General features: G+C 38.2%; 1 protein-coding gene across 1 annotated transcript in view; it reads right to left on the reverse strand.

Moving 5' to 3' along the window:
• The window catches only part of Taf1 (TATA-box binding protein associated factor 1), a 320,423-nt gene that overhangs the window by 282,969 nt on the left and 13,150 nt on the right, over positions 1 to 24,304 (reverse strand). Inside the window, exon 2 of the mRNA XM_067146785.2 lies at positions 21,859 to 22,187. Within this exon, the coding sequence (XP_067002886.1) occupies positions 21,859 to 22,168 (310 nt within the window). The 5' untranslated portion in view covers positions 22,169 to 22,187. The remainder of the gene's footprint in view (positions 1 to 21,858; positions 22,188 to 24,304) is intronic.

Genomic DNA, 24,304 nt, shown 5'->3' on the forward strand with positions numbered 1-24,304 from the left:
GATGTGCGTCACATTAGAGGATCAGAAAATGTAATTGCTGATGGAGTAAGCTGCATGTTTTCCAATTAGGTTGAGACCAGTGAACAGGAAGATAGTTCTTCTCTTCCCACACCTATACCTTCATGTATTAATGCTATTCTGACTGATGCCCCTGTTATTTTGGGATATTGAGAAATATCAACATGAAGATCCAGTCCTGGCTCCCATTATTGAAACCCTCTCCTCTGGGGAACATGTTGGCCCTTATGTATTGAGGAACGGGGTTTGGTGTTGCCCTTCGAGGCATGATCAGAAGATGAAAGTAGTGGTTCCAGCTGTGCTTGTACCCATGATCTTCAAATACTATCATGAGACCCATTAAGGGGGCATTCACGCATCTTAAAAACTCGGGAAAAGATCATAGAGATGTTTATTTGGAAGAGTATCGACGGTGAAATTAGAGAAATGGTTAAAGCTTGTAAACCTTGTTTGCTTAGTAGCCCACCTTGTCTAATAAGCTAGGGCTGTTGTCATTGCATCAAGCATCTCGCCCCATAGAGCGTCTATATATAGACTACGTCGGACCTTTCCCCCAATCAAAGGGGAACGGAAATAAATTCATTCTGGTGTGTGTAAATGGCTTCACTAGATTTTCATGGTTGTTTCCGACTAAGCTGGCCACTGCTCAGTCTACAATTTCTTGTCTTAATACTATCTTTGCTTCTTTTGGTCCTGGTCAATACATAGTTTCCGATAATGCTAAGGCTTTCACATCCAACTTATTCCGAAAATTCTGTTTCGACCCGTCCATTTCACATGTAACAACTTCTGTTTATTAACCTCAACCATCTCTGGCTGAGCGGGTCAATCGTAATCTTCAATCGGCGTTGATTGCTTTTCATCATGAAGATCATTCCAGATGGGATACTTCGTTGCATTGGTTATCGTTTGCCTTAAATTCGGCTGTTCATGAGTCCCACAAGTTCACTCCAGCATCTCTCATGTTCAAATTTGTTCCCAATACGCCGCTGTCTAATCTATGGTCACTCAATGACATATTGCCAGACAATAGATCCCGATAATATTAGAGATCTATGGAAAAAGGGTAAAAGTAACCTTAAATCTTCTCACGAAAATGTTAGAAAAGGGTATGATCATGGACGGAGGCCCACCAATTTAAAAGTCGGAGATCCGATTATGGTAAAAAATTCTTCACCTGCGTGCAAGCTTGCCCCCAGATTTCATGGGCCATGTATTATTTTGGATTTCTTAACCCCAGTAACTTTATTGGTCAGCAACCCAGCCACTGAGAGGATATTTATGGTTCACCTTTCTCAGGTGAAACCAGTATAAATTCCTTGTGGTAGTACATAGGCCACTAAATCTTGGCAGTAAGAAAAGGTTATATTCCTTACAGTAAGTCTTGTATATTAAAATTAATTAGATGAAGAGCATTTGAAATATTGAGGCCTACTGCCCTGACCATAAGGGAATTATCTTGTACAACCTTCCCCTCACATAAGATTTTCCTGTTGTCCATGGCTTGGTGGCCATTACCTAGCCCCGGTCTCCAAATCCCGGCCAAACAGGCCGCCCGCTTCATCAGAACCTGCAAAAAATAAAGACCCTCAATCTCCAGCAAACAATCTTTGTTGCCGAATAAATTACTGTTTCAGTGCCCTTTCAGTCGTCGGCGGCCGTGTCTCAACATCTAGCGAGCGATGCCGGCGTGGGATATGGGCCCACTCTACTCTGGTCCAGTCTCCTGCTGAACGGCGTGCCGGAGCTCCATTATTTCCGGCAAGGGCTGAGATGCGGTAACTCAACTGCATACACATTATGGAGCAGCATTACTATATCAGGTCTGTGGCGACCATCACCATGATTACCCCTCTCATGGTAGCGGGAGAGGTGTATCTGAGGGTACTTGATGGGTCCAACAGACATTACCCTGGTATTGGTGGCGACGGCCAATCTTGCCATCAAACTTGAATTGTATATCCCAGTCTACGACTACAAGAAGACTTTAAGAGTCGTTTTCAATGTAATTCTTAACAATGAATCGTTTCAGGAAAATGTCCGTCACAACTAAGTTTTTCCTAACAAGTAAATTTCAACTTCAACTGTGAGGAGAGACTTGAGGGGGAAGGTCTGTACCGGGAGGTAAACCTCAACCCTGTGCATTTAAATGAAGCGCCTTGAAGAACGCTATCTATCACATAAAAATTGAAACAACTAGTGAAAGAAGTTGGGACATTGATCAACAGATGTCACTACTAAAGTGATAGAGTAATGAGTTATTTTAAAGTTTCCTAAACTAATCGGATGTCTTTCTTTTTTTGGGGGGGGGGGGGATCACAGTTTACAACAACTATCTCAAGAAGTCTGGACTTTTCTCCATAGATGTCTCTATTAAAAAACTGATGTCAGGCACTCTTGTACAAGGTGGAACAACTAGAAATTTAAAGAAATTTTGTGTTTATAGGTTTTCTGAACTGAATTTCCTTATTTTTGATACTTCAAGGGTCGCAACACTTCTTACTCATCCCGCCAGCTTTGGAGTCTGGCCAATCATAAATTTTGTGTATTTATTTTTCAGCCAATCAAACACTTCTTGTACACATGTAATCTATATATATAAAATAAGAGTTTTGTCTGTATATTGCTCAGAATTTGAAATGAATGGTATTTCTGTATCGGTCATGTCCATACTAACAAGGAAATGCACTTTTTACTTTTCCGTAACTTCTGTCAGTCTGTCTGTATGTATGTACACGCATCACGAGAAAATGGCTGAAGAGAATTTAATGAAAATCGGTACATGAAGTCGGGGGATGAGCCACTACAATCTAGGCTATAAATCATTTTACTCACGCTGAGTGAAACGGTAGTTTAGTGGAAGGCCTAATATTTAATTCTCCAATATTCATATTATAAGTGGTCCTATCAATTTCTACATAACTAAAGTTATATAGAATTAAATTTTTGATCATTTATGTCTTATACATTGTTACCGTACCGGCTATGATAACACAGATATTCATGAATTTGTGCTTTTGTTGCCAACTCCATATCAATGGCGAGCCACAAGAAAATGGGTTAACAGAACTTAATGAAAGTCTGTATATAGTCGGGGAATAAAAAACTACAGTCTAAGCTATAAACAATGTTATTCGCCCTGTGTGAAATTGTAATTTAGGGGAAGGCACCTAAAATTTCATTTTTAAATACGTATGTTATTGGTCCTATCGAAAAGTACTACATGACAAAAGTTATAGAGAATACAATTTCCGACAATTTATGTTTTATTCAATTTTACCGTACCGACTATGATAACGCCTGTTGCTCACGGTAAAATTTTCTGTCAAATTTATTGTACAATAATTTAGTTTTATAAAATTTCTGTTGCTCACGGTCAAATTCAAGTTTTATAAAACATTTGATAAAACTTTTCATAAAATAGGACATGTTCTATTCCGTAAAATTAATTTTATGAAATGAACCAATCAGCGAAGCTGACATCACGATGATGTTGGCGCTACGCCGTGAGAAGATTGTGAAGCTCGATTGTAGACAAACACTTCTTTCTAAAATGGCAGGATCCAGGTGGACTAAAGAAGCTGTTAGTGTTTTACTGACAAATACCAGAAATATTCTTGTTTGTAAGAAGTTAAAACACCACTTGACCACAACAGAAATGCAAGAAGAGAAGCAGAAAACACAATCGCTGAATCCCTATATGAATGCTGGACTTCTAACCTCAACTAATATTCGAGCAAGGACAGCAATCCTCTACCTTCTTCTCTTCTTTTGATCCAATCCCGAGTCCAGCATTTCCTGGCATTTCTTTTCTTCCTTTTTACCATTGTACAACATATAAGTGCAGCTAAAGCAGCAAGTTTAGCTTTGTTTGTTGGAGCTGTACTCTCAAACATACTGTAAGTTGAACAGCTGATTCTTGGTTTAAAAGTTTATCAATAGATGGCAGCACATACAAATCTTAGTTCGGAAGTGAGTTCATAGATGGCCATCCTGATGCTTCGACGGATTTTTAAAAATAATTTTACCGTGAGCAACACAACTTGTTTTTACCAAAATTTTATAAAATTAATTGTACAACAAATTTTACGAAACATTTTACCGTGAGCAATAGGCATAAGAGTGGTATTTCAGAGTCGGAAGAAAACGAAATGTGAAGGCCTACAATACTGAAAGTGCATAACATTGATCAACAATAACATTACATTGACCATTTTTTGTGGTGAAGTTCTTTGTCTCTCATACCACCGCTCAACTCCGATAGATGTGATTACTGCTGCGTACCGAGTATAAAAGCCTGAATGAACATTGGCAGAAAATAGCTAGGGAGTTAGAAACTTTCTTCTTTAGCAAGTCACTCCTCTGGTTCATACTTTTCTGATACCGTACTGAATGAAATGGAGTATGGGTTTTAGTGCCAGGAGTGTCCGAGGACAGTTTCAGCTCGCAAGATGCAGGTCTTTTTGATTTGACTCCCGTAGGCGACCTGCGCGTCGTGATAAGGATGAAATGACGATAAAGACGACACATACACCCAGCCTCCGTGCCAGAGAAATTAACCAATTATGGTTAAAATTCACGACCCTGACGGGAATCGAACCCTTGACCCCTGTGTCCAAAGGCCAGCGCGCTAACCATTTAGCCATCTGCTGGTGCGGAACTCACTGGTTCATCATAGTATTCCAGCTATTCGTTCTCTACTCTGACGTGCTGTTTTGAATAAGCAGTGTGCACTCTTAAGGCAGAGGCTCACTTAGTAGTGGTATAATCTGGTCTAGAATTACAGTTTAGGCATATTCCAAATTATAGCACCACAATTCAATAAATAACTCAAAATTCAACCACGAAAAGAGCTGTTTCTTAAAAAGAGCTCCTTCCTCTTCACTTTCATTAAATTCTACATTCATTTTATTCAAAATTAACAGTGAAGAGGGGGTTTCTCCTCTGGCTTGGAGGAAAAAATTGCCTCCAAGTTAGATAGATTTTTCCGCTGCCAGTGTAGTGAACTGAGATTTTCCGACTCATTGGGTACTCCTAGGAAACAGATTAGTAAGAGGGCATACTTTAGGCCCCGGGACTCTCCACTATTCGACCTCCCCCCCCCCCCCCAAAAAATGACTAAGTGTTCACAGATCACGGCAATCTATGGCCTGGTCATTCCAGCTCTAGAACTTTGGACTGTTAGATCCGCAGCGTAGTACTGTTCGTTAAAAGTGAGAAAATGTGTGGTTTTTAATTTGATTGAGTATATCACGTGAAATCAATGCTTTTACTCGTGCCATTCCTACTGACGTTATTGCAATGACCTACTTCGTTTCAGTTGGAGAAACCACTAAGACAGTCTTTCTGAGGATGTGAAAAGGCAGGTGAAGAGTGAGTGTCTTTGCCATTATACTGCAATTCCCCAACCTCGTTGCGATTGATGGTAGGCAAGCGGGCCTGCCATTACAATGAAAATTCCCTAACACAATCTTCATATCAGAAAAGATGTTTGGTGATTTCTCTGTCGCGTTTCTAGGGTAATGTTAAAAGCTATGCAATTTGATGGTGATGATTGTTGTTTAGAGGGGCCTAACATCGAGGTCATCGGCCCCACTATGCAATTTAATACAGTCTTGCTCACAACGTGTACTTTACCTAACCTACAATTCTGTATACAATGTAGAATTCCGTAGTGAAGCACGGTTACATCAGCTAGTTAGCCAATAAAGTGAGAGGGTGTGTCCGGTTTTAGTCCAGAGCCTTCTCGAACCTTCCTCTCAGGTATAAAAGCTAACGCCTTTTTGAGTTGACTTGTCTTACTGATCGTCGTGCTATTGAGTGTGTGTGCTAAGAGAGGAGGCAGCGCCATCACCCATCGGCAGGCAGAACATCAGCTAAAGTAATAGCCACCATTTTTCTATCTCTGTAGTTATCTCCACAAGCTAATTTGAGGGAAAGGTTCCAATCTTTAACTATGTAACAATCAATTTCCTAATATGTAAACTTTCTTCCTTCTCATGTGAAAGTTCAAGTAAGTCATAAGTACTTAACTGAACCGGGGATAGAGAGTGTGTTACCCTCTCAAATCCCCCTTCAATTAATCTTGGGGTAACTACAATTTTGTAACTGTTTTCACTTGTAAATTGTAAATTAACCTGTCCATCTAGTCACCTCATTAGTTTGGGATTAGCCTTTGCATCATTGGGCCACAAGCCCCAGCAGGGTTTTAACCATTGATTTCAAGGAGCGCAAGTGTTCGCCTCCATACATTTTGTTTTTGGGGCCAGTAATTCACCCTGCTGATTTTCATAAAGGCCCAGTAGAATGGGTACTAGATATCCCTGTATAAACTAAAAAAATTAAAGCAATTGATATGGTATTGTAAATTGTAGGTTGGGCCTAGAGAGGCCTGAAAGTATAATTTTATTGAGTAAAGACACACTAATCTCTAGTGTAAAAGGTAAAAGTTGCCTTGAGTAGGCGGTTAGGGTTTGGGAGCGCAGTCTCCTTGGTTGGATTACAGAGCATAGAGGCTCTTTTGTAATGTAATAGATATTTGTGTGATATTGAAGGGTGCCTTTTGTAACCTTTGGAGCAAAGTGCTCTTCAAAATTGTGATTTAGAATTTCCTGTGAAAGAAATTGGGAGATTTGTCTCCTTGCCTATCTAACTAAACGCAACATTAGAGATGTTGGAAACTTTGTAACTTATGAGCTTGAAGCTCAAATCATAACTTACCAATTCTTGGTTTTCCTGAATTTCTATTTTGTACAAAACTACCTCTGTACCTAGACCCATTCCCACCAGCACGTTAATTCACCTCTGCGTTCCACATATAACCCCGGAACAACTATTATTATCATTATTATGACTAGTAATGTATAGCTATAAAGTGTTTACATCCATCTAGTATTATTATTTACATAGTCGGATGATTGCATTGTTTTTGAGGTTATGTCATGAAACATGTACTGTATATAGACATTTATATAAGTTCAGTTAATGTAAGAACCTGTATATAATTTATTATTACCTGTATACATGTGTAATCCACTACAGTATTGTGAAACACACTGTAACATCCAGAATGACGTACCTTTGGCACCAGATGATGGTAGAATATTCTGTACATTATATCTATGTATTAAGCACTCTAGAATTTACGAGAAGGTATTTTGTAACATATCTTTCAAGAAGCCTGGCCAGGCACAGGTATAAAGAGGTGGTCTTGATGGTAGAGACGAGTTACTGTTTAGTTGGAGTTATGGTTTAACAGGAATTGTACTTGTGACCTAGTGTGGCGTTTGGGCAGACATGCTGTGGCAATCAGCAGTCAACTGTTTCAAGGTTGTAATCTCCATGTGCTCCGTGATAGGCAGTTGTTAGAATGGTGGTTTATTGATGTTTCGGAGTGAACCATTTTGTTGTGACGGCAGTGATTTAGGTTATGTGTATTTAATTTGTAAATAATTGTGAATAAGTAAGTGTACCAACTGACAGCATTATGTGTGCATCTTTGTGGCTAAATCAGCAGATCACTGCCTGGTAGTGTCTGAATTTAGCATTGATTGAAACCTGAAATTAAATTTTAAAATTATATTTTATTATGTGTTCATTTAAATCTCAATCTGAACTTTGCCACACCGTAACTAAATAACTGTACCATTATTTGATTTGTAGAGCATAAGGTACACTTATATGCAACAAACAAATATAATGGAAATTTCAAGATTTTTCTCTAAAAACCAGTCTGTATAACAGTTTCATCACATCATATGCATGGCCCTGCACAACTTAGTATGTGCAGTAGATATGGTATCAATGTACCCATTTAACATGTACTGTCTTTTAGGGTAGACACACATTATAGACAATACATACAATGACAGTGTTCAATATATCTTTTTAAAAGGAATGTACCAATATGTCTGGCAACAAGAGTCTGACCCTGGTATGGCATAATGAAGTGATACAATTGTGCTGCCATCTTGTGGTACTAAAACTGTTATGCCACGCAACTAACAATTAGTGTAGCTCTGGACTCTTGCTTTCATGTAAGGTGTCCTTTGATTAATCTCAGTTGGTTCAACATGTATATGGCAAAAACAAAATCCAAGTGCATAATTGAGAAAACTGTAGTGCGGAGAAGTGAGAAAAATGTTCTCCTTTTGTAACATGTTGTGAAATATCAACAACAAATGTCTTCAGAATGATTGAAAACGCATTCAAGAGAATCGAGCAGCTTGTCTCAGAATTCCAAAAATTTTAAAATCACCAATGTCTAGCATAGCATGAAAAAAAAAAAAGGCTTATTGAGAATGCTTCAAAGTTACAGTAGCCGAGCATCATGATGCAAGTTCTGTATTGCTGGAATCTCAGTGCAGGACATCTATTGTACCAGTTGTGAAAAATGATCTGGAACTCATGGTCTTGAAGACATGTAAATCTGTTCAGAATCAAGAAATAAAATATCAAACCTATACTGATCAGATTTTTTCAATGATATCTCTCGCACAGTATGAATCCCGCATAAATATTTGCAGCTGTGACCCCCAAAACAGCCCCATTCGATTTTTTATTTGAAAATTATGTAAATAGAAAAAGCATAGGCCTATTTATTTAACATGAATACAAGGCTAAATTATTACATTACTCAATTATTACTACTCGATAAATAACACTGTCAGGCTCCTCGGTTGAATGGTCAGTGTCGTTCACTTCGGTTCAATGGCACCAAGTTTGATTCCCCATTGGGCTAGGAATTTTAACCACGTTTGGTTAATTGATGTAACTCAGGGCTAGGTGTTTACGATGGTCCTAATGTATTCACAAACAACACACTACACTACTAACCACCGCAAAAAAATTTAAACTTGGAAACATCCTGATTGGAGAAAAGGTGAATGGCAGCTGGATCACGTATTTATGGACAAAACCTTCCACAGAGAAAGCTACAATGTTAAAGTATTAAGAGTAGATATAGGTTCAGATCATTACATAGTCAAAATCAAAATTAAGTTCACACCACTAAAAAAGAAACCAAAACGCAATAAACGAAGGAAGAAACTTTGATCCACACCAATTAATTAGAAATAAATATAGAGAAGTCACACAAAACATAAAACTGAAAGATAACTTAGAAGAACTGGTTCCAATTCTCAGGCAACAAGCTGAAAATTTAGCCCCATTGAACACACGTAAAAAACATGCCTGGTAGACCTCAGAATGTGACAAAATTCATGAAGAAAGACACCAGACATGGTTAAAATTTCAAACACACAAAACAGAAGAAAATGCAACGAACCTCAAAAATATCAGGAAAAAGTTCACACAAATTATCAGGCAAACCAAGAGACAATCACAGAAAGATCTAATCAACTCAATATACGAAAATTACCACAAAACCAATTCCAGAGACTTTTACAAAATGTTTGGAAAACAAGTACAAAAATTTGCCCCTTCCACATTAATAATGAAAAGTGAGGATGGAAAAATGACACGTAATGACAAGGAAAATGCCAAAATCATGGCAAAAGCATTCATTAAACTTTTGAATTGTGAAGAACTCCAGGAACTTTTAGCAATTAATACAGACACGCCCATCAAAACTCCGCCTGAACTCATAAACGCCCCAACAATCCAAGAGGTGGAAACAGCACTCAAGAGAGTTGAAAAATTATAAAGCATGCGAAGAAGACCAAGTTTTCGCAGAAATGTGGAAATATGCCAGTGATACAGTTTGAACATCCTTACACATGGCCCTAACAAAAATCTGGATAACAGAAAAGTTCCCCAAACATTGGACCACAGTCATAATCCACCCACTCCACAAAAAAGGAGATAAAAGCAATCCAGACAATTACAGAGGTATCTCTCTATTAGACTGCACATACAAGATTTTCTCCAGAATCCTATACAGGAGGATCAAAGAGCAACTAGAGGAAGAATTAGGTGAATACCAAGGAGGCTTCAGACCTTGGAGAAGCTGTTCAGAAAAAATCATCACTTTAAAATTAGCCATAGCATGTTAGAAGAAGCAAAACAAACCTCTTACAATAACCTTTGTGGACTTCAAAAAAGCCTACGACTGTATCCATAGAACTTCAATGTTGAAAATTTTAAGAAATTTTAGGCTCCATCCAAAATTAATCAAATTGATAGAACTCACCTTAACCAATACTAAATCAAAAGTCAAGTTCAGAGAGGAATTCTCTGAGCCATTCATCATAAAACAGGCTTAAGACAAGGAGATTGCTTGTCACCACTGTTATTCAACTGTGCCTTGGAATATATAATGAGGGAATGGTACAAGATTAACCCAAAGAACATCTGAATTGGAAGACCCAAAGACAACATAAGTTTAAATTGCCTAGGATTTGCTGATGACCTTGCTCTCTTGTCCAACAATATTCAGGACACCAGACAAGTTATATTACTACAGGAAATACCACAGAAAATTGGTCTTGGAATATCTTTTGAAAATACAGTAACTGACCCACCACTCATAAACAAAATTGCCATAGCAAACCAAGAAATCAAAATTGTAGATAAATTTAAATATCTGGGAGAAATCATAACATATAACCTCAATGAAAAGCCAGCATGGCATAACAGAATAAATAAACTGACCAGAGCACAATATGTCACCAAGAATACCTGCGACAAAAAGGGCCTGTCAATAGCAACAAAATTAAAATACTACAAAACAGTCACTCAAACAGAAATAACATACGCAAGTGAAACCATCTTCAAAACAACTAACACTACACAAATAGACAAAATACTCAAGATAGAGAGAAGAATCATTTGAACGTGCATCAACATATCATACCAAAAATATGGACACTGGAGAGTAGCTTCTAATGAAACAGTCTACAAGGAAATAGAACCAGTAATGAGAACAATCAGGAAGAAATGCATTTCATTTTTTGGACATCTAATCAGGACACCAGAGAACAGGATCATCAGGAGAATAATAGAAAAATTATGGAATAGTAAGTGCAACATTCAGTGGATTACAGAAATCAAGGAAGATATGGATGAACTACAAATTACAGCGGAAGACCTAAGAAACAAAACCAACAAAATCAGGAGACTCACAGACAAGCAAACCAGACTGCAAACCAGAATCAACAAACAGAATAGGAAGGGTGATTTCCGATGAAGAAAGAAGGATAAGATCAGAGAGAATGAAGAAGTACTGGGCTGACAGAAAACTGAAAAATTCTTTGTAGGCCATAAAATGTACATAAATAAATAAATAAATAAATAAATAAATAAATAAATAAATAAATAAATAAATAAACACATCCCTCAACATAGTATTGGCGTCAGGAAGGGAATCTGGCCGTAAGATTAATTAGATTTAATCCACATTAGTCCCAACCATGGATAACTGGGGAAAAGGCCATGAAAGACAAAGACGATGCAGCAAATAACACTCTTGTCTATTTGACTGGTTACTTTTTTTACAATAAACATAAAACAAATTGATTTTCTAACAAAATGGGACAAATAGGCATCCCAAGAAAACATATCAACGGAATAACAGCTTGAGAAACGGTACTGTTCTGTTCAAAATGGGATGCCTCGTCACTTTAAATTATTTGGTACCTTCCACACATAGCATGATACTATATTTGTGAAAACATAATCCCATTAACTAAAGTTACATTTCCACTATCAAGAGTCAAATAGCCTAATAAGATTAATAATATCAAATCTAAGAATCATGGCATTAGAAAACAACAATAAAAATTATTTTCAATGATTTATTTCATAAATCAACATAAATATTGGCTTTTACTTTAAAAAATATAAATATTTATAGTTTCTGGAATACTAATCCAATAATTCACTACCTGATGAACACCATATCTCAGATATGCATAACCATTAAAGGTCCATAAAGTGTTAAGAAGTACAAAATATACAGTTATAAATAATTCATATTTGTTGATAAAATTGCAGAGACATAACTTGATATTCAATAGCATATTTCATGAAAGTATTAAATGAAACAAAAATTATATATACACTATGGCAAATAACAAAATAATATTTCTTGTACTTTTCAGTTACTCGTTAATTAAAACTGGCAACATTATACTTTCTATAACAAATATCCTTATTCATCCAAATTCCATGATGCTAAAATACTGGGTAATCCATGCAGGGCTGAAAAGAAAGAAAATAAACAATACAAACAACATACCTTTTTTAGAGTAAACTAGGAGAGACACACACACAAGCACGCACACACCATACAGAGGGGTCCAGAAAAATGTAGACACTCACTGATAGTTAATATCTTTAGAACAAAATAACATATTGTTGGAATTCTTGCACAGTAGCATAGTCTCATTTTTTTCTCAACAGACAATGAAGGTTACATGAATGGCATGACAATCTTGACGCATGTTTTCCAACAGATGACAGTACAGCAATGAATGAAGTAAGATTGTCGTTTGGGCAATGCAAGGCCGTATGGAAGCAGTACTGGAAGTACAAAAACATGATGGAGGTTCAACAGCAATGGCATAATGTGTACGGAACTCAGCCACCACCACGTACAACAATATATCGTATTCGAGTTTGAAGCTGACAGTACTGTTCAGGATGTACATAAGAAGAGGTCTGGTCGACCAAAAACATTAACAAGTCCAGCTTCCAGCGCTGCTGTGTTGCAACATTTTACTAGGTCACCTCAAACACCTATGAATCAGGGTGCATGTGAAAGTGGGGTAAGCCGATCAACCGTACGACGAATTCTGAAAGTTGCAAAGTGGAAAAGTGTACATTCCAAGATCACTGCACGCTATGAACGAGGACGACACAGATCGAAGGATGGAGTACTGCGAGTGGTTTGAAGGCATGCTTCACGAGGGTGAACGTTTTTTAAGGATGGCTATCTAGTCTGACAAGGTGCAATTTAAACTGAATGCTACTCTAAACTGCCACAACTGCATGTACTTTGAAAGTACCGTAACTGGTGAGGTGTATCTTCATATTCTGCAAACATGAATTTTACCTGCCATCCGAGAGGTGTTTGGATTATTACAACATATTAAAATCATTCCATATTGACGGTTTTCACTATACAAAGATGAAAAAATGAGTGTATCCTACTAATTCAACACATCGTATGGAATATATGTATCATATGGAATATATGATGTATTGAATTAGGAGGATACACTCATTCTTTTCACCTGTGCAAAGGTGTTTGGAAATGAAAGATTTTACCTACAAAAAGATGGCACTCTGCCTCACTACCACATAGATGTCAGAGCTTACTTGGGTGAAAATGTACCTGGATGATGGATAGGTCGAAGAGGAGCTGTTGAGTACCCACCACGGTCTTCAGAAATTACATCTCTTCTTGACTTCTACCTATGGGGGACCTTGAAAAATGAAGTTTATCGACACTGAAAGAGCTACAAGAAACCATCGAGGCGTCCTGTGCAGCTATCACAAAGGCAACACTGACAGCCATAGTTCGGTCAGAAGTTCAGTGGCATCGATGTTGTTTGGCTGCTAATGGGTGTCACTTTGAACACATAAAATCAGCTTCGCCCCCCCCGTGCAAGAATAATGGTATGTCATTTTGTTCCACTAATATTGACTATCAAAGAGTGTCTACATTTTTCTGGACCCCTCTGTATTAACTTACCCAAGATCAGAGGCACACACACCAACTAGTGTTACAAGTCAACATTTATGTTCAATTTTCAGTATAACTATTAATACAATTCTACTATAACACATATCCTACTAATAAGGATGTCAAAGTCAGACTGAGTTGCTCAGGCAGCAGAGCCCTGAGGTCAAGTTGGTGAATTTGTTCTTGTGTGCTAAGTGAAATGTAAAACCAATAACATTATTTATTCTGCAACCGTACGAATATTTAAAATATATATTAAAGAGAGAGCATATGAGTGTATGATACGGTAGAAAATGAATTTATATCCTATCCGATTTTCGGAAGAATGTTGTTATACCAATTCCCAAAAAAGCCGGTGCTGACAGGTGTGAAAACTACCACACCATTAGTTTAGTATCTCATGCCTGCAAAATTTTAACACGTATTATTTACAGAAGAATGAAAAAACAAGTTGAAGCTGAGTTGGGAGAAGATCAAATTGGCTTCAGAGGAAATGTGAAGCAATCCTGACTTTACGCCTGATCTTAGAGGATCGAATCAAGAAGGACAAGCCCACGTACATGGCATTTGTAGATCTAGAAAAGGCATTCGATAATGTTGACTGGACCAAGCTATTTATGATTCTGAAGGTGATAGGGATCAGATACCGAGAACGAAGAATTATCTACAATCTGTATAAAAATCAGTCTGCAGTGATACGAATGGAGGGCTTTGAAACAGAAGCAGCAATCCAGAAAGGAGTGAGGCAAGGCTGCAGTTTGTCCCCTCTTCTTTTCAATGTTTACATAGAACAGGCAGTAAAGGAAATCAAAGAGAAATTTGGAAAGGGAATCGTAGTCCAAGGAGAGGAAATCAAAATCTTGAGATTTGCCGATGATATTGTTATTTTATCTGAGACTGCAGAAGATCTCGAGAAGTTGCTGAATGGTATGGGTGAAGTCTTGGGTAAGGAGTACAAGATGAAAATAAATAAGTCCAAAACAAAAGTAATGGAGTGCAGTAGAACGAAGGCAGGTGATGTAGGAAATATTAGATTAGGAAATGAAGTCTTAAAGGAAGTAAATGAATATTGTTACTTAGGTAGTAAAATAACTAACGATGACAGAAGTAAGGAGGATATAAAATGCAGATTAGCAAAAGCAAGGAAGAGCTTTCTTAAGAAAAGAAATTTGCTCACTTCAAACATTGATATTGGAATTAGAAAAATGTTTTTAAAGACTTTTGTGTGGAGCGTGGCATTGTATGGAAGTGAAACATGGACGATAACTAGCTCAGAAAGGAAGAGAATAGAAGCTTTTGAAATGTGGTGTTACAGAAGAATGCTGAAGGTGAGATGGATAGATCGAATCACGAATGAAGAGATACTGAATTGAATTGGTGAGAGAAGATCGATTTGGCTAAATTTGACGAGAAGAAGAGATAGAATGATAGGACACATCTTAAGACACCCAGGACTTGTTCAGTTGGTTTTTGAAGGAAGTGTAGGTGGTAAGAACGGTAGGGGTAGACCAAGGTATGAATATGACAAGCAGATTAGAGCAGATGTAGGATGCAATAGTTACGTAGAAATGAAAAAGCACAGGATAGGGTGGCATGGAAGCTGCATCAAACCAGTCTATGGACTGATGACTCAAACAACAACAGCAGAAAGATGACATGATTCTGACTTGTACCATGAACTGAAGACATAACATTCTAAATGTGCCAAGTACCATTTTTTCAATGGTATTCTATTTGTTCTATAGATGCTATGCCCATGTGGGCTTACCGTACTAAATGAGTGTGATCACAAGTCATGTGTAAGTACTTTGGGCAAATATGAGAAATGAACCAGACTTTTCCAACATCTCATAGATTCCATTGCCAAGTGGCAAACAGGAATGGGGTATGTACTGATTATAATGATAATAATTATTAATGCCCTACTATCTGCGTCTCGCGAAAAAACGCGGCAGCTTGTAGGCACGGCACGAGTAACAGAGACTTGTTCAGTTGGTTTTTGAAGGAAGTGTAGGTGGTAAGAACGGTAGGGGTAGACCAAGGTATGAATATGACAAGCAGATTAGAGCAGATGCACTATGCTGCAAAAATCAGTTGCGATAAACAGTGCAAGCTCTCTGAAACAGATGCGTGTTCATTATGCAGTACTTACAGTAACTAAGCACAATTGGCCTGCCAGTACCAATTTGAAACTTCACAGTAGCACCTTAGTTCACAAGAATCACCCTGGACGGAACCAATGTTTCTTGTCAGGCCTTGAGACTTGAGATTGGCGCAAGTGCAGCAGCCATGCTTACCCTCCACATTCCCTACCCCGCACGCACACGACTTCTCATCAGACGACCATAGTACTTGAGAAATCGTCAACTGCACTATGTTGTTCCAACAATCTACGGAAACTCATGAACATACGCTAGACCTTGTCTGTTCTACGACTCCTTGCTTTGCTACCTACACTGCATATCTCTCACAATCAACTGTGTATGGCCTGCCTGCTGTCGCCGGAACTGTGACGTCACTTCGTCACATGTCTGACTCAACTTACCACGCTTAATTCTCAAACCTTCTCATATTCTCTATGCCCTGCCTTAGCTTGTATAAATATGGGACTAAGTTAGACTGTAAAGATAGTTTGGATGTGACATTGCTCTGGCTACAAGTGGAGTTCTCCTCAGGTGGAGCTGAAAATCTCCTTGGCTAGTCTCTCTACGCCACCCATGCTTAAACTTCTGGTCATCATGCCAAGGCAGGGGAAAGGAGGAGGTAACTCAACTTCAGCTAGCTTCTTCAAGCTAAAAGACTTTTTCTTAAAGCTTGCCTCCAATTTCTCGATCATGTTTCCTGTGATTCAATATCTAATGGTGCAAGCTGGACTTGGACTTGCTTTAACGTTTTTTAAAAAACTTTTAAACGCTGCCATTAATGGGGGCTTTTTGCAGTTTGCTTGTTCCAAACATTTCCTGAATCATTCTTCTATTGCTAGCCTGTTTCAGATGGAAAACAATAGGTGCTTGAGTGTCTCTGAAATTTAATTGTAATTTTTATGAAAGTTTTTTTTTACATTTTAACAAGCCTATTATCTCCCAACATAGCTGGGCTAATTTTCCAATCATAGGAAGTTCAGTAATGTGGATAATTCATTGTACTTTACATTTAATGAATTGAATTAACTGCCCATTTTCGTAATTATGTGCAGATATCCATGTTTCATTGCCAGTCCCATTTTCTTTCAGCCAATTAATCTACTTCCATGGAGTCCCTGAGAAGACTGTGGGCATTAACGAATATTTCCCTTCTATATTCTCATAGTTTATATTATATGATCCTTTCTGAACTTCACGTGCACCTCTGCATTAATGTGTTCATGTTTTCTCCCTTTCTCTTAACTATAATTATTTACATACGGATTTCCTAGCCCTACTAAATGGTTTATAGGGACCAAACAATTTTGGCATTATTCATTAGATATTATGATAATGTTCTAGTCTTTCCTGCAATCTTTCATGTTCTTTGTATTATACTCTTTCATTATAAATGGGTCGAAAATATTTTCTCAAATGATAACCCTATTGAGCCATTAGTGAGAGTGTCTGATGTACTATTGGAAAATAAAAAACAACAAAAAAGATTATCGAAACCGACTTTCAACCTATTAGGTCGTGTTACGTACATTTAGTACGTGTTGAAGAGATGTTAAGTACAGAACAAAAATGGCCAACCGGACACCAGTGGGATCCGAACACACAACCTCCCGATTTTGCGTCGGTTGCTCTACCAATTGAGCTATGGTGGCCAAGGCCATCTTCGTTCTGTTGGAAAGGATCTAAGCTACAGGTCTGGCACTACAGCCATCACTCTGTAGAGTGCGTTTAAGTCGCCCGTTGAGGGCCAAGTCAATGAATATTGAATTTTCACGACCACATTGTAATCGAAACCGACTTTCAACCTATTAGGTCGTGTTACGTACATTTAGTACGTGTTGAAAAGATGTTAAGTACAGAACAAAAATGGCCAACCGGACACCAGTGGGATCCGAACCCACAACCTCCCGATTTCGCGTCGGTTGCTCTACCAATTGAGCTATGGTGGCCTAGGCCATCTTCGTTCTGTTGGAAAGGATCTAAGCTACAGGTCTGGCACTACAGCCATCACTCTGTAGAGTGCGTTTGAGTCGCCCGTTGAGAGCCAAGTCAATGAATATTGAATTTTCACGACTGCATTGTAATCAAAACCGACTTTCAACCTATTAGGTCGTGTTACGTACATTTAGTACATGTTGAAGAGATATTAAGTACAGAACAAAAATGGCCTTGAACCATATAGTCTTTAAATAATGTTTTAACGACGAACCAATGTAATTTTTATATGGAAGTTTTCTATATACACGAGTATATACTATTGGCTCTGATATTACCCTTTTCTTCTTCCTTTTCAAGGGAGCTGGGATCAAAACCTAATCATTCTAACATTCCCCTATTTTTGTCCTTTGTACCATCCACTAAATCCTCCACGTGGCCCTAACAAATTATTGTAAATACCTCCACTGCATTTTCAACCATTTCATCTAGACTGAATAATGCTTAGTGATGTTATGGCAACTTGGGCCTGTAATTCTTAATTCTCAATACTTAATACTGAAAAAATTATGAATATTTAGTAAACCCCAGAACTTGACATTACCCCTAATATTACAAACAATCTGGTGGTTTTCAAGGATGCAGAGGTGCCAGAAGTTTTTCCCGAAGGAGTTTTTTAAGTGGCAGTAAATCTACCAATACAAGGACAACACATTTGAGCACTTTCAAATAGCATCGGACTGAGCCAGGATCAAAGCGGTCAAATTGGGCTCAGAAGGCCACCACTCCGCCACCTGAGCTACTCAGACCAACTATAGGAAAATGCAGCCATTGTAATCATTAGGGGGCGGATGTTGCTGAAATGTCATCTTTTTTTTCCTTTGCATTAGGATGTTGCACAGTAATATAGACATTCAAACAAACTCTAATAACACATTTTTATTTGGCATTCTTTGCTGATTTGGGACGAACAGTTATTATTTCAACTTTCTATAAAGTTTTTGGTCGATATATAGTATTTTGAAGAATGTTTACATCATTGTAAAAGTTTTTTTTTTTTTTTAATTTATGCATATATGATAAAAGTCCACAAATACAACATTAAAAAAATCATAAATGTTTTCTTACATATGGTTAAATTTGCTAAATATCTTTCATGACCAAGTAAACTGACAGCAGTTGTTGGTGACTAAGTAAGGGTAAGGAAAGGATTTATACCTGTGAGTCTTGTGTTTACAAGGTCTGAGCAGGAACACAATTACAGAACTCTGATAATTAGGAGAAAGTATTTCCTAACATATCTTAAGCATAAGGAATGCACCAACCTTTGACCTCGCCCCTACACAGCCAGTCATTTACACCCCCCAGTACCTCAAGGCCAAGAAGAAATGGAAACGAGAAGGGATTGGAAACAACAGTTATATACATAACTTTTTCCTTCAGTACGTAGTTCTCTGCAAGAAAAGTGCCAAAAGTGAAACCATCACAAAGTGTTTTTTTTTTCTTTTTTACTTTACGTCGTAACAACACAGATAGGTCTTATGGCGACAATGGAATATGAAAGGGCTAGGAGTTGGAAGGAAGTGACCATGGCCGTAATTAGGATGTAGGCCCAGCATTTGCCTGGTGTAAAAATGACAAACCATGGAAAACCCACTATCTCCTGAATGCAAGCTAATAGCTACGTGACCCAAACCACATAGCCACTTCTTTGGTATTTCACAAAGTGTAGTTTAAATTCAGCTAGTGAATGAATTTGGGAAAGACGTTTTTACAACAGATGAGCTTGTTTTATTTTGTTAAAATTGGGCAGTGTTAAACTGAGTGCAGAAAGGAAGTTTCTTGCCCAGTATTACATTAAACAGAGGAAAAAAAAAAATGAACGCTATAACAATTGCAAAGAACAATAAGTGTTCCCACATTCTTCGGGGGGGCAAAGAACTACATCCAGCAAATCATTATGTCAATATTTATATACAATTCCATGTAAATTAGGAGAATATTTCTGTACAACGAGAGCTGTGCAGTGAATAGAGCAGGGACATATTACTTGTAAAACCTTTGTTGCACTTTCACCAGCATTTAGTTTGGTCAAATATTTTGAAGTCTTTCTTTTACAAATTTTATAGAATTTGTCCATAAATTTAAGGGCATTTTATTGATCACTTTCAGTGATTTTTTAGGTCGACAACATTTACTCCCCAGTAATCATGGTCCAATAGTGGCGAAAACCCATTACGTGGCTAGTCATAGCAAGCAGAAACAGCCACTGTAGCTTCAAACAAAAACCAAAAGGCACAAAAGCCCTGATGGGCCTTGGCCTGCAGATTACGGTCTTTAATATTATCTTATTGTTTTCACGTCCCTCCAACTACTTTTTACTGTTTCAGAGATGCTGAGGGGCCAGAATTTTGTCCCACAGGAGTTATTTTGCATGCCAGAAAATCTACCTACACAAGGCTGACATATTTGAGCACCTTCAAATACCAGTGGACTGAGCCAGGATGGAACCCGCCAAGTTGGGGTCAGAAGGCCAGCGCCTCAACTGTCTGAACCAGTCAGCCTCACCTCTTGGTCGTTACTCTTTGCTTTATAGACTGGGGCCGCCACCTCAACATCAGACAGCTCCTCAATTGCAATCACGTAGGCTGAGAGGACCTCGCACTGTAGTTTCAGAGGAGAAAAGAGGCCCATAAACTTTCCCATGAAAGGGAGCATGAAGGAAGCTAACTTTTAGAGAATCAAGCTCATACTCGGACATAGACATTGAGTCTGTTAACCCCTTCCAGTCAGAAGAATAAATGCTTCATCATTGAAAATGTGACTTTCACAAAAGTCTTCCTCACTCCTTTTCTACATGTCCTGGGACAAGCCCTGCCTGTCTGTAACTTACAGTATATGCAGTAGCTCCCTCTGTGGAACAGTGGGGTCCGACTCTATTGCTAAATGGTTAGTGTGTTTGGCCTTTGGTCCAAGGGGTCCTGGATTCAATTCCTGGCCAGGTCAGGGATCTTAACCAGCATTGGTTAATTCCGATGGCTCGGGAGTTGGGTGTGTGTGCCATCTTCAGTATTACAATTTATCATACTTAGGACCCCATCCTCACAGACCAGCTATAAGGTGTTAACTTGAAAAACCTGCACCAGGCCTCTCCGGAGATCACACGCCATTATCATCATCATCAGTAGTAATCTAGCTTGTACAGTTTCACAGTTTAATGGTTTACAATAACATCTTTCACAGTCAAAATTTCTCACTCTCTGGCCAGCTATTTTATTGAATTCTAGTCATGTGCCTCCCTCATTCTATCAGCAGTATCATTAGACAAACAAGAACAGCCTAAACTATTACCTACCTTAACACCATCCGGTTCTTAAAGGTCTCTTTTCCACCTACAAATGTTATTCTCATGATGTATATCCTTCTAAAAATGTAAACCGATCTTAAGTCACATCATAACAGATTCAGACGCCTCAAACTTAAGCATGCAGAAAGCCTTCTCTAGAATCACTATATTCTGAATCCACACACCAACCAAGAGTTCAGTAAAATAATAATAAAAGAAGGGAAACTTGGAAGCTGAGTGGTAAATCTATGCATGCATTACATTTCATTTGTGAAGACAGATAGCAGTACATGACAGTGAAACCTTAAGAATACTCAGTACTTGCTAAAGATTTCAATAGCTTTTGAACAGAACCGATACTTCATAACAATCATCACAAACTCTAGATGAGTCACTTATCCACGGTGTATTACATAGCAAGCAGCAAAGGACTAATGTACCACCTGATCAAAACCGCAAAAACAATGTAACATTCCAGTGAAACCAGTCACATAACAGAGTAGGAGATAATTAATTATGCTAGACAGAAAATTACTGGTACAGAACCACTATTCGTACAGCCCTGGAATGCACCTCTATATCTTTTTAAAAGGCTTTAGATACATGTTTCATCAAAAAGTATCCACAAATTAGATTTAAACAAACAGTACTGACTTAATACAATGGGTGAGGACTGACTGATACAATGAACTAAATACATTATACACAGTTTCATGAGTATAAGATGAAACGCGACAATCTACTGTAGCAAAAGAACTTATTTAAACACTCACTTTCATCCTTGTTTGATTCTCCGTGTTCATGATGACGGTGAGCTTCTCGAGCATGATCATGATCTTGCAAATCACCATCTTCGTCAGAGTCACTCTCGCTCTTAAGTTTCTCTTCCTTCACATCACCACCGATCATTTCTTCCAGCAATGAGCTTAACCCCAGCCTCCCCAATGAAGCAAGATGTCTTTTTGATTCATTATCTAAGACATCATTTTCCAACTGACCTGATTCATCAATGTTACCAAAGAGAAAACCAGTAAGATCAATCCCAGGATCTGACCCCCCTCTTTCGTCATCACTGTCACCCATCTTGTTTCAGCAATTCAATCTGAAAAGGGAAAAAAATAAGCACTGTTAAAGTATATATTTTTTAAATCAGGAAATTAGCAGGGAAGGCAAGTGAGCTTAAAATATTATGTACTTCAGTGTGTAAAAACCATCACTTTAAGGTCATTTTCATTACACATCAACACTATGGTCCAGTGTATAAGCATAGTAGATTCCCATATGATGGACCCAGCTCTGTTTCTGGATGAAAAAAAGCTTCTAACACTGTACTACTTGGCTGACGTGTTTGAGAAATTCAATGATCTTAACGTATCACTTCCAGGACGAAATAGTAATATTATCTATCTAAGTGGAAAAGTGCTTGTGTTTAAGAGAAAACTTGAACTTTGGGAAACCCAGATGGATGAAGGTAAATGTGAGATGCTTTCTTGTCTGAATTAATTCCTGGAGAAAAATTAATTTGATTTTGGTAAAATTAGTGGAATTGTCGTACCACATCTCCAAAACCTTTGTCAAAAATTTGAGAATAAATTTCCAGAACCTTCAGCTGAGTATGACTGGATTTGCAGTCCATTTGATACGAACGAAACAGCCCACTTGTCAACAGTAGAAGCTAACAGAACTGTCAAGTGACCGAACACTTCAAAATTATTGCAAGTGAATAATCTCTAACTTTTTAGCTAATGAAGTTATTTCAAATGTGACAACATTATAATGTATTGAACAGGTGGATTCATAATAAAACTTTATTATTGTATATCACTTCAAAATTAATTTAAATCGGAGTGCAGATTTTTGGGTGCAGATTCGGAATGAATATCCAAATTTAGTAAGAAAAGCAATGGACATCGATATCACAATTCGCTTCAATTTGTGTGAGTCAACATTTTCTGCATTGGCATACATCATCAAGACAAAGCATCGGTCTCAAATGCAGCTGGAAGGGGACCTGCGTATTGCTGTTTTGAAGATCCAACCAACACTGGATCTGCTTTCATCACAAATTCAAGCTCACCCATCATACTACATCAATAAGTGTCAGAGAATTACCGTGAGACAGTATTAAGTAGTTTGAGACTCCCCCCCATAACCTTTTCGAACTGGCGTGTGTGTTGCCATTTGGAAATTCTGTGTCAATCGGCTTTTGCCAATATACTTTTTTGAGGACAGCATGCCCTGCGCGGCTGTTTTGAGTTCTGTGTCTGCGTCTACTGCGCATGCGCGAGTGGTGTGACGCGAGTCTGCTGTTGACTGCTAACGACTACTTCCCGTTGAGTTGGCGTTCTGCAGCCGCCATGGATGGACGTGAATGTGTGTGTTCCGCTATGCGGCGGGTGGTTGTGTTAAAACCACCGTGATACCTCCCTTAAGAGGGATTATCCCTTATTCCATTAGTTGCTGGCCTCCTACTGTTTCATTGGATTATGTTTTTGCTACGATAATTCTCCAGGATCCTTGGTGAACAACTTTAGTTCACGGCCTCGTGGTTGCCGGTCTTCTATAACAATGGCCAGGTTTGAACTTCTCAATTTTTCTGGACTCAAAGGTATGTAACTGTTTTGGATTAAAGTAATTCTGGGGAAGCAAGAAGATTTATGTGTTTCGGCGTACTTCAAGATAACTGTAATGATAATAATAATATTTGGATTAAGACTTCCTCTTCGAAATTTGTGCTGGATATCGTGTGCGTCTGTGAAACATAGGAAAGGGTTTCGGCACTTAATCATTTTAGAATGCAGTTCGCACGGTGAAAGAAATTAGTATGTTTATCTTAAAATTAAGTAAAAGTTTTTTTTTTTTTGTACTTTATTGTACCATAAGGTGTGAACCAAGGCGCTGTTTCCAAGGTAGCGGGGTTAGCTTTCCTTCGGGTTCCTTGCCTTCTGGGATTTATTTCTCCTTTCTTTGATCTTTTTTGCATTGTTTCTGGGATCTCTGTTTAATTTTAATTTAAACCGTTGGTTTTACTTCTCATTTGTAGATGGTGCTTTGCTTGTCCGTTACTATGGCAACGTGTGTTTGGGTAATTGTTGTGGGTTTTTGTTTTTAACGGTGATTGTTGTTGGTTCGTGTGTGCTGCTTGGATGAAAATATTTTTGTTGCCTGGTATCGTTGGCATTTCTTTCATATAAAGTGATTTATTTCGGCCAACCTCTC

The sequence above is a fragment of the Anabrus simplex genome, chromosome 5 (assembly GCF_040414725.1).
Source record: "Anabrus simplex isolate iqAnaSimp1 chromosome 5, ASM4041472v1, whole genome shotgun sequence".
NCBI classification, from domain to species: domain Eukaryota; kingdom Metazoa; phylum Arthropoda; class Insecta; order Orthoptera; family Tettigoniidae; genus Anabrus; species Anabrus simplex.